An 11,925-nucleotide genomic window follows, 5' to 3' on the forward strand; every position below is an offset into this window, starting at 1 on the left:
GTTTGATCGCGACTCGAAACAATTGTTATAATAGACATCAAATCAGGTCCAATAATCATTATCATTCAAGGTAACTATGAAAATTACCAGGTCCACGGAATACATCGAAAATGACAAAGGCAATGGGGTCATCTTGAACCACGAAGTAGTGGTGGTACCAGGTGTCCTAAATGAGTAAGCGTACCCTGCCAGCTAGCTGCACCCGTCAAGATTGACTCAAAGCGACAAATCCATTGTTATTTGGTATATTCACCAAATTACTTTTGTGAGTCAAAATTTGGTATGCTGTCACTCATCATTCGAGAAAAAGAAAGGTCATATTTTGATACAACAACTGTCGTATGTAGCAAGACTTTGCTGATACGCTGCTTATGTTGGCTGATTTTGTAACTGGGGAAATATGCGAAGTTTCATGCTTCAATTAAAATACAAAATTTAATGTTTTCTAGTGTAGTTGACATAGGAAAATAGCCATTTTTGATTTTAAGTATCTCTAAACGTCGGGTAACTAATTTAGTACAAACACTCACACGACAAACCTTGGTGTTTGTTCTCGAAATGAAATGAAAATTATTTAAAATTTTATGAGGATGCATTAAGCAATCAGCCAGGTCATCTCCCTTTCTGTCTATTACAGGAACATGACTGGAAATAGCATCGATCTTGTTGATGACAAGATGCAATATTATCCATTTCTTGGAGAATTGTAAGTAAACTGGGAAGAAAAAAACACACGCTAGCAAGGCAAGGTCACAGTGTCTTTCCCGCCGAAGGGAGAGTGCTCATGATATGGAAGTAATATCGATGATGCCAAAGCCGAGGGTATCATCAATTGTTATATTATTTTCTTCAATCGTTCAACGGGCGCTAGCTCATTTACAGGATGAGGTACCCATAACCCACTAACCCCCAGTGGAGCACTGAGGAGTAAAGTGCCTTGCTCAAGGGCACAACACCGAGTTAGAGTCTCGAATTCACCGTCTTCCCACAATGAATCCGCTACTCTGGATCTAACGGGACCTCCGATAGTGCGTCCATTACCCTAACCACTGGTCCACGGTGCAGCAGCCCGAGGGCAGGCAACAAATCGTGATCTTGCCCGTACTCGCGTGTGTTATGAATTTTACAACACGGAACAAACAATTTTGTTCTCGAAACCTTAGAATTTTGTAAAGTGTCGACACTCGCCATAATGAAAAGGGCCATATCACCTAAGTCATGTTTGTCACAATTGATCTATATCACTTGAGTGAGGCTCAGCCAATCACATTAACTGGATAATACGTGAGATGCAATGCCATGAAATGTTGTAAAATTTCTTCAACAGTATTTTTGATATTGAAAAAGTTTTTGCGATGCAAACATTTTCTGGGTATGTAACACCAGCCGATGCTTTCTGGACCTCGCTCGAACGTTATGTATCATCGTCATTCTTGCTTGTACTGTTTCAGGATGTGCACACATATGATCTTGGTAAGCAGATCGGAATTAGATGATATCACTGATACCGTATCAAATAAATCAATCAATATCACGAAATATCAAGTAGGGGTTCACGTCTTAATTACAACAATAAAACTGCTAACACACAGGGTTTGGGTGAAAAGTGGGGAGCATTTATTAGAACTGTGCAACCACTCCCCACGAACCTCCGGGTGGGAGGGTGGGAGAAACGAGAAAACACTACACAACTTGTGAATGCTAGCCTAACGGGCGACTGCAGGGGTTACCCGGATGTACATTGCAGAGCGCCCTCATGCAACATTCGAATCGTACGTAATTAACAGTTTTTAACAGGGTTCAAAAACAGTGAAATTACAACAATAAAACTGCTAACACACAGGGTTTGGGTGAAAAGTGGGGAGCATTTATTAGAACTGTGCAACCACTCCCCACGAACCTACCAAACTCACCCAAACCCTTGGCTGGAACCATCAATTTAAAGGGAACCAGCGGAAATGGCTTTAGACATACTCTGAGTAACACGGAACCTATCAACCAGAGGTACAGAAAGATAACGGCGGTAAGCATCACTAGCCCAGTCGCCGTGCATACGCAGTAACTCTAACGGAACCTGGCAATGAAATGCGAAAGAGCAGCCTCCCCTGCGGAAACTGTGGCCTGAATAGCGGTTAGAGGAGAGGCCAGCAAGGAGGATGAGTTTGGACAGCGCACCGGAGAAAACCCGGGCAGAAAGAGGGATAAGACTGCCAGGGGTCCCGGAAGGAACTGAGAATGCATGCGACGAGCTATCTGCTGGAATGAGCTGGCACATTTTCTGTACGCAGCGACGGGACATAAAATGGATCCCGGAATACAACAAATTGGTAAGGAAAGTGAGCGTTCTCCAAATTGTATCGTTTTGCTCCATTTAACATTAACAATGAGGCAATGACTGAAAACTCGTATGCTGCCTCTGGTAACCTGCTTCGAGGGGTCAAAGGTGACAGTGCTTGAAGGCACTAAATTGCTTTTCCTGAAAAACCCAAAGAAGGCAATTAAGAAACAACTCCATAACGCAGCATGCACCGGTTTATCAAAGTCTAAGAATCGTGCAAACTTTAAAAGTATGGAGGGTGTAATAGGAAGCTTCTGTTTTGGAAGGCAAGAAAGCTCCTTCTTTAGAGCACGTAGTGAAAGAGAAACAAAAAAATCTGACAGTGGCTCTACATCGTACCCGTTATAAAGTGCAAAGCGTTTCAGGCTCGCTTTAAAATTCAGCAGAGTTCCGTAAGCTGTAACTGTACGGGATAGAAACTCGAAAAACATGCAAATAACAAGTGGATCAAAAGGCAAGGGCGGGAGGTGGAAATAAAGGCAAAATAGCATATATGATGTGATGTGGCTTCTGAAATTACGACAAGTCCCGGTCGCGTAGGCCGACTTGCGATGGAAGGCTGTTTGATGGCTAAGTTCTATCCATAGTTGGGTGCGCAGTAGACCTAGTCCTGTAAGACAAATTACCAATCATGAGTGAAATCAAAAATGCGAGCGTCCACATTGCGCTCTGTTAAAAGTTTACTGCAAGGTAACTCATGAAATAATGAAGCAAAACGAGGATGTAAGCACCATTTGCTCAAATAATCTGCAGCAATGTTCGTGCTACCAGGGATATGCTTCGCTCGGAGTTCAACTTCATAGCATGCACACCAAAAATGTAGTTCTCTAGCACTTGCTAGCATAAAATCGTCTCTGCCACGTCCACTGTTAATGACCGTCACTGTGGCCTCATTATCACAACCTACTGTGATACGTTGCCCACTCCATTTCTTACCCCAGAGTTTTATCGCAACAGTAACTGTTAACATTTCAAGGGCTGAAATATGCAAATTTAGTTCCACAATCTTTGATGGAAACTCTGCGTGAAAGAATTCTCTGTCTGTGATGCCGCCAAAACCTTTCAGGCATGCGTCTGTTGTGAAAAGTTGATCAGGCTCTAACCAATTTGCTGTTGGAATAAGTGACACTCCATTATAGAGAGGTAAGAATTTTTCCCACCACAAAATGTCTTTCTTAAAGGCTTTGGTGAGCCTTGTTTTGTGACTATTGCGTTTGAGCTGACGCAAAACTGCTAGCATTCTAGAAACAAATAAGCGACCCGGCCTAACACAGGCAGCGATAAACATCAACTTCCCTAAAATAGACTGAATTTCTCTTTTTGAAGCAACACGTCTATTAACCCAGGTCTGTAACTCAGCGAGTGTTTGTGATTGACGTTGCTCCGTAACAAACATAGTCATTGTTAAGGAATCAAAACCCACTCCTAAAAAGATAAGACGAGTAGTGGGTGCGACGGCTTTGCCTTTATTTTCCGCGAGTCCAAGTTCGAGAAGCAAGTTCTGCAAGTTACTGTAGGAATCCAAGGCTCTGTCGGGGGAGTCTACCCCACCGAAGTCATTGAGGTAATTGACGCTGTCAAAACCAGCCTGCCGATGCAGGAACGTGACCGTGTTAGTCACCCATTGGCATGCCATTGCTGCGCTTCGAATGCCAAAGGGGAATACAATATCAAAGTAATAATATCCTCGCCATAAGTACCCTAATAAATGATAATCGTGCGGGTCCACGAACAATTGTTTATATGCTCTGCTCAAATCACATTTGTACATGAAGCATCCCTTTCCATGTGTGCGGATAAGTGTGGCAAAACTGTCCACTGATGGGTATGTCAAGTTGAAGTCCTCTCCTAGGTACTTGTGCTGGGGAATACCTTCGTTAACAGATGAGCCGGGAGGATAACTAAGATCTAATATCATGCGGCGGTCCGTGCTGTCCTTCTTTGGAACAGATGACAATGGAGATGCGGTGAGCGGTATACATAGCGGGTTAGTGCGAAAAGGACCTAGTGTTCCTCCACAAGTTACTTCGTTAAATAAAGCCTTATCTATGTGTTGCCAGTTGTCGAGTGCAGATTTGTGGTTTCTGCCATAAGTCTGAGGTAATTGTTCTCTTTCATAACCCACCGGCCATCCAAATTCAAGAAAATCACAAAGTGAAGTGTCCTGGTAGTCGTGAAGCTTAGCCCTCCACGTGCAAATGTTAAGCTTTGTCGGTACCGGAATGCGAAGTCCTGTGTAATTTTAGCGTCCTGACTTAAAGATAGCCTCATGCAGTCCTATCAAGTATTGGACATCATGTGATGACTGCAGTGGCCAATTCAGTCCTGTTGGATCTGGCAAGTCACGGTTTATGGCCTTCTCGTCAAGCGTAACGACGGATGAAGGTGCTGAATTTAGATCACTATGCATGGCGTTGCTACTGTCTTTAGATGTGCGGCGACTGTCTGGTAGACCGCAAATAACTGAAAGCGGGTCCACTAGCGAATGCCCCTGAGAGGCGGAACCTTGGCTACTAACCAACGCAGGAGTTGGGTTCTCAGGGGGAGCAGAAATTTGGCTAATTTGCAAAACGGCAGCATGATCGCCGCGAGTAATTTCATCCGTGGCTTTGCTAATAGTGTCGCTAGAATCCAATACCTGAGAGGAAATGACATGATGATAGCCTTGTGAATGTTTCAATGTGCAATGATTACTTACTGTCCTTCTTACTGTCCGACTTTGTTTCCGCAGTTGGCGTTTTCACTGACTGTTCGCTAAACTGACATTTGATGATAGGATGCAAAGCGTACAGGCCTTTGTTTATACAGTTCAGGCAGGCATGTAACTTCCGACATTTCTTTCCGTTCGCGGGGTCGTCGTAAGGGCACTCATTTTTCCAGTTCCAACTGAAACACAAGAAGTTAGTTGGTTAGTACGTACCGGACTTTCTCTTACCGGCGGGTGCTTTAGATGATGCTTCTTGATCGGTGAAAGGTAGCCAATCTCGCAAATGATCTTCTGCTTGTTCTCTTAAATGCTGGTCCCCTCGAAGAGTCTCCATGTTTGCGACGTCGGAGAAGTTTCTTTGACGCTGCTGAGTAGAGTTGGCGCGTGGTGCCCTCATCATTTGGCTACATCTTGCCGCCGAGAGGTCTGCCAGGGCGGGAGTTGCTTGAGCTGCCTCTAAACGTCGAATTTCTTTGTCTGCCTCTCTGATGCTGCATTCGAGCTGACTCAATACACTGTTTTCGGGCTTCGTCCCCTTTCTCCTGGCACCAGGCATGTTGAAATATGGTCGCTGCTCAAAATAATGCAAGTTGAAACGAGAAACGAGAAAACACTACACAACTTGTGAATGCTAGCCTAACGGGCGACTGCAGGGGTTACCCGGATGTACATTGCAGAGCGCCCTCATGCAACATTCGAATCGTACGTAATTAACAGTTTTTAACAGGGTTCGAAAACAGTGAAATTATTGTCTTGCTTTAAGATGTAAAACCATAAGTGAAGACTTGTAAACAACATTACAAACTTGACAAAGTGTCTCTAACAGACTTAATTTACCATCTCCGCATTTGAGATTGACAGGCCATATCTTGTGACCAAAACGTCAACATGGAATGTCATTAAATTAACGATAGTTTAAGTGCCAATTTAGGAAAAAAAACTAAAGAGAAGTACATTGACCTATGTTTCGTCGTTCAACACATTTGAATTACTATTTGTCAATTTGCAATTATATTCAAGATTTTCACAGACGATATTTTTTCTATTTTTTCGTAGGGACTTGATGAATAACTCGATTTCAGAAATACGCCCTCGGAAGTTCGAATTTCTCGTGAATTTGTACTTTTTGTAAGTATGCAATCACGTATCGGCGTTCATTTCGCTGTTTTTAATGTGACTCATCAATGCAAAATTTATACCCTACTTGTTAAGTTTACTTTATATTAAAGTTGCGCATATATTGTTAACTGTCAGTCACTGTGATCTGCCTCAGGCGTATTTCATACTTAGTGCAAGGGTAATTATGATATTTCTATTGTCAGATGGTGTCACTCATATAATTTGTTACTCATCTTAAGTTATGGTGTACGACTTGAAGTACCAGTCTGGAATGGCAATGCTTTTAATAAATGAAGCTCAAACATCAACTCGTCGGTTTTAAAACTATGTAAATCCTTACTGTCTAGCTCTGTCGGTCAGTCTACTTTTATCTTTATCTTTGTACAACTGTTTGGTGATGTGCATCGTTCTTTTTTTCTTTCAGACGCCTGAGCTCTAATAGTATTTTTAGATTACTAAACCACACGTTTTACGGAATGAGAAACTTGAAAACACTGTGAGTAGATAACGTTAATTAACGCATTCACAATATCTCGATCTGAGTCTCTAGTCAGATGCTGCACTCTCGCCAGTTAAAATAGCTATAGAAATACAAAGCCTTTAAACACACTGACAATGAAGTTTAATCAGGTTTCCTTGCTCAGCCTTTCTGATCGACAAACGGCATACACTTTTCTTGACTCCGTTCTCCTTTGCATGACGAGTATACCATAAGGACTCACTCTGAGAACACCTTAAAAAAACCCATGCGTGTCTCCTCTCTGCGTAAGGTATTTTGGAATACCTTACGCTCACCTGACAATTGCAAATAATATTTTAGTCTCAGTGTTCATCGATACTATAAACAATCACTTTACATATTCCGTATCTATGCTACCCCCGTGATTACGATGAGATCGAACAACCCAATGGTGTTGACATTTTAACGTACACTTTAGAACTAGCCATGTTTTCCTTCGTCAATATGAAGCTGTCTTGAGGAAGTTTCAGCAAAGAAGGGAAATAAATAAGTCAGAGCATGAGCAGGAAAGTTGAATAATGTGTTTTCATAAAGCTGTCCCACAAAGTAATCATTGTGAAAGGTTGGAAAACAATGTCTATTAAGCATGGCGGACACATTGAAATGTCTCAGTCTCAATTATTTTAAACATTCATAAAACAAGCGTTAGCCCTGAATGTGTAACGACAACTGAACGTTTAACACCTTCTCATTTTAGTGATCTTGCTGATAATATGATAACTCTGATAGTGGATGGGGCATTCGCTGGACTCGATAATCTTCGATCTTTGTGAGTACAGAATATAGCTTTATTCTTTTAAGTTTATGACTGGATGCCGTATTTTGTGAGTTCGAACCCGAATGAAAACACCGTTTTTTACAGAGAAGTTGTTGATGAATTGTTTTTGTCGTCACTCTGTTCTATTAGAGTACAGCAAAATATATAGCATATCGTGAGATAAACGGTTCGATGTAGGTTTTCATACCAAGTCTTCATTCTCAATCCCGTCTCTGCCACAAGTCCATCGACAAGGTAAATTACAAAAAACAAACCAAAGTAGTATAAGACTACTGTTTCTGTATAATTATTCTAGCACAACCTCAATTCCCCAACTGCTTTCAAGGATCCCCACCTTGATATCCAGTTTTTTTCTGAGGCAACGTTAAACACTTCTTGTCAGCTGATTGTCGGAAAATCGGCAGAATAAAACTTTCCATTCTAAAAAGGTTCGTAAGTCAGATCATCCCTGCACTTCTGACTTCAAGGCAATCTTCAGATTTCCAGAATTATTCAAAGCTATTATTATTGTTATTATTATTATTATTATTATTGTTATTATTATTGTTATTATTATTGTTATTACAAGTTTAGGGGCTATAAGTATTATATAGAAATCTAATAACAGTTCATTGAAGCTGTGGGAATTCTGAAAAAGAGGTGTTGTTTATTTTAATTTTGTCAATAGGGGTGACTTCTAATTGTCGTACGTATATTCTCTCCGCCCAGTAAGGTGTTCCTTTTGACATCACTACCCTTATGAATATCCATATATACTTGCAAAAACTGACAGTCGCTGTGTTTGGCAGCGCGTGCTCACAGCTGCTGAGCTGCACAGCGTAGCCTTCGAATGCAGGCCCATCGTGGTAGGCGTGCACAAAACAAGGCACAGCGACTGTGCAGAGTCTATGCCGGTGTAATTGGCCTTGTAAACGTATCTTCAGCGTGGCATTTGGAGTTGTGGCGAAAACCATAAACCCTCCCCCATGCTGACGTTGCTGGTTTTATGTTGTTCATGTGCATTAAATGTAAGCAATCGAGGAAGTTTTGGGATGGAAATAGAGCAAAGGCATGAGTTTCCGCGAGATCTGTGCTACAAATATAACTTTACGCATGCGCACTCTTTTGCCAGTGCAGTCTGCCAATTGAGCATGCGCAATTGAGTGAACGTGCGCGTGAGTGTAGTCTGCACTACGTCTCCTGCTATAATCATGTCGTTCAGCTTTGCATGTTGACAGAAACTGGAATCACTGCAGAGAATAGCTTTCAGGACATCACATGTGAGTCTCTAAGGTAACAAGTAGGACGTTTAGGAAATCCTTTCAAAAAGTTCACGCTGCCATTTGTGGAGTATAAGCTTATAGTTATACGTACCTGGAGCGTATACAGTATTTCTACTGTACAGTGTACATATTGCCGGATAACATGCGATGGAATTTTGTGTTTCACGTCGTTCAATCATTCAGATGGAAATGCTGCCCTTGTCCAAACTTTGAAAAAAAACAGGGTGACAGATTTGGAATGCTAACTCTTGTATATCAAGAATGACGTAATTTAATGAGAAGACATTTGTATTCGAGCACGGCTACAGTTTTTGATTCGAGAACTCTCATCATGGACCGTGGTTGTATTCAACAATCGAGAGGGCTAGGGTGAGTCGAACTTTTTCCTATGTCCATGTAGCACTTGTGCAAAAATAAGCGAATCCACAGGCCTTTGGCGAATCAATAAATGCGTTTTTCACCAAGCTGAAAGGTTGAAAGATCCTTCCGTCACTTTGGGACGAGGTAGATAAATGTAGTCAACCCAGCTGGGCACATAATGTGACTGTTCTGGAAATTACGAAGACGACCGGCCGTGCGGTGGAACTTTGCAACAAAGTTTCAATATCGAACTGACGTAATTGAATGGCAGGCACAGGAAACGATGGCCAATAAAAACGCATTCTTGTTGCATTTTGATAATAATGTATCAATCACAATGACACAAATTAGGCCTCCTCGCGGCAGAAGGGCCATGGCCAATTTTTAGCCCTGCTACAGTACGTCTCAGTGCTGAAAAGGCCATGTTGATGTCAGGTTGTCATGGCAACTTTTAAAATTTGCATACAACTGTGAGAGTGAAACGGGTTGTTAATAGGTCACAAAACTTTTGAGTCCCACTGTCGTCCATTATACCAGTTTCCTTGGGTATTAAAGGTGTGCAAGTATACACATCAAAAGACTAGAAAATTCACTTCATGGGCAGAATCTCGTAAAATAGCCTTTTCTTGTCTGGTTAACAAGAAAAGATACGCCTGATCTAAAATATGCATGGTTTTAAATAAAAAACTGTGGTTACCTAAATGGTTACCATGGCAACATGAAACAAAAATGAACATTGAGTTCATGCTGTGATAAATACACTTAGGAGAGCATTTGCATAGTAACTGGGATTACTTTTAATGGCATTTGGAAAAACTTTGAAATTTTAAAACGCAAACAGGTTACTATGGAAACACAGGTCAGTAAAAATGGATATCATGTTTTATTTTTCTAACCCAAAATAACCCTTTGGTATAATATTTCTGTTGATTACTGGATTTTTACACTGGATATTTGGTCTTTCTAACCCAAAATATCCCTTTGATATAACATATTCTGTTGGTTACTGGATTTTAAGTGAAATCTTTGAAAAACTGGTGATTTTTACTCCTGAATGGTTACCATGGAAACATCTCACATTAAAATGAGTGTTTTTTTTGGTGTGCTAACAAGAAAAACCCTTATTATCAATTTTTTTACATCAATCAATAGTTCTTTAACAGGAATTAGGGAAAAAGTAACATTTTCAATCCCAAAATAGTTACCATGGCAACTCGAAACATTAAGATAAGTCTTTTTTTGTGTCTTCTGACCCGAACTCCCCCACTTGGTAATTTTCATATCAATCAAAGTAACTTTTCATGGGATATTAGAAAAACTGAAATTTTCAACCCCTAAAATGGTTACCATGGAAACATGGGGCAGTGAAATCGATATCATATTTGGTCTTTCCGACCAAAAATACCCTTATGGTGAAATTTTCACGGAAATTGAACCTATTATTATTCGCGTTATTATTTCTATATAATACTTATATTAATTATTATTATTATTATTATTATTATTATTATTATTATTATTATTAGCATTAGCATTAGCATTAGCATTCCAAAAAGTTGAAAGGTAAAACTATGCAATAAAACATCCAGTGAAAATATAAAAGTACACAAAATTTGGAAAGCTCGGTGGTAGTGGGAGGACAGGGAATATTTGACTGCCTCAGTATAATTATTTGGACCCAACAAACATTTTGTACATATTTTCAAAATGGTTTTAACTCACTTTCAAGTCTCGCCTCATACACTGCTGAAACTATAAATCAAAGTAGTCAAAAAATATGATACAAATCTGCCAAAATTTTAGGGCTTTGGGTGGGTTGTTTGGAACTAGTGTCCCTCAAGAATTAGCTAATCAATTATTCATAATAAATACACACTTTTCCTGATCGGTTTTGCTCCGACTGTCAGTACTCTACATACGTTCAATACTTTCGAATGTCTGCTAAATAAATAACCTCATGAGGGTAACATCCCCCCTTTTGATCTGAAGAGACCACTTCTTAACATGAATGCAGTATATAGACCATGACAATATTATTGGTTGTAGGTATCTGACGGGCAATAAATTTGATGTTGATAGTCTGGGGTTGTTCTTTCCACTGTCAAGTTTGGAGACGATGTAAGTAAAGGATTACAATTCTTATTTACCACTGTGCTCTTGTATTTACAAACTGCTGTGTTGTATAGCCGTTCTATTTGTTAACATCAGATGAACGTTAGTAATATTTATTGAAATTACAGAAACAAAAATAACACGATTGGAACTAAATAGGGATAATTGGATTGGCTCAATATCTCAAAAATTTAAGGAATTTGTTAAATATTACACCATATTTACTAACCATCTTTAAAATTGTATTCAAAATTTGCGATGTTGTTCTCATGTTATGCGTAAGAATCATTGTAATTTTGTTCAATACTTATGAACAATCCTTACATTTGGATGAAAATATGCGAACTTGTCTATATTTTCTTCGGTACTGACATACTAGTTTCGAATTCAATCTCGGTTTGTTACTTTTCCCTAACCAAAATGAAGTTTTTCGATCTATTTAGGTTCTAGTTAGTCAGGGTCATTTCAAAAGTGCCCTGACTACATTTAGTGTTTACTAAGCCCCAAATTGACGAAAAAGTAAGGGACATTCTAAAAGTGTCCCGACTCAGAGTCATTAATTAGACACATTTTATGCATTTTGTCTCGTTTTTTTATGACATTTACACAAAAATACCGCCTTTTCGTAGAAATGAATGAGATTTAAGGGGTATACAATAATTGACGTGTTTTGTTGTTTTGTTCCAAAAAAACAATATTTTAATTTTTACAAGTATTTTACCATTTTGT

The 11,925-nt window shown here is 39.9% G+C and overlaps 1 protein-coding gene across 1 annotated transcript; it reads right to left on the minus strand.

Annotated features, from left to right (window-relative positions):
• Positions 1-1,603: 1,603 nt before the first annotated feature.
• Positions 1,604-5,612, minus strand: LOC139141777 (uncharacterized). The gene is made up of 2 exons (XM_070711465.1): positions 5,274-5,612; positions 1,604-2,948 (listed from the first exon to the last, which is right to left on the minus strand). Exons 1-2 carry the CDS (start codon positions 5,599-5,601, stop codon positions 2,065-2,067), a joined length of 1,212 nt encoding a protein of 403 aa, XP_070567566.1. The 5' UTR covers positions 5,602-5,612; the 3' UTR covers positions 1,604-2,064.
• Positions 5,613-11,925: the final 6,313 nt, after the last annotated feature.

Source organism: Ptychodera flava, chromosome 1, assembly GCF_041260155.1.
Source record: "Ptychodera flava strain L36383 chromosome 1, AS_Pfla_20210202, whole genome shotgun sequence".
NCBI lineage: Eukaryota > Metazoa > Hemichordata > Enteropneusta > Ptychoderidae > Ptychodera > Ptychodera flava.

Coding starts and splice junctions, on each gene's coding strand:
- LOC139141777 (XM_070711465.1), bottom strand. CDS start 5,601: ATGCCTGGTGCCAGGAGAAAGGGGACGAAGCCCGAAAACAGTGTATTG. Junction 2,949..5,273: donor ATCATCTAAAGCACCCGCCG/GTAAGAGAAAGT, acceptor TTTGTCTTACAG/GACTAGGTCTACTGCGCACC.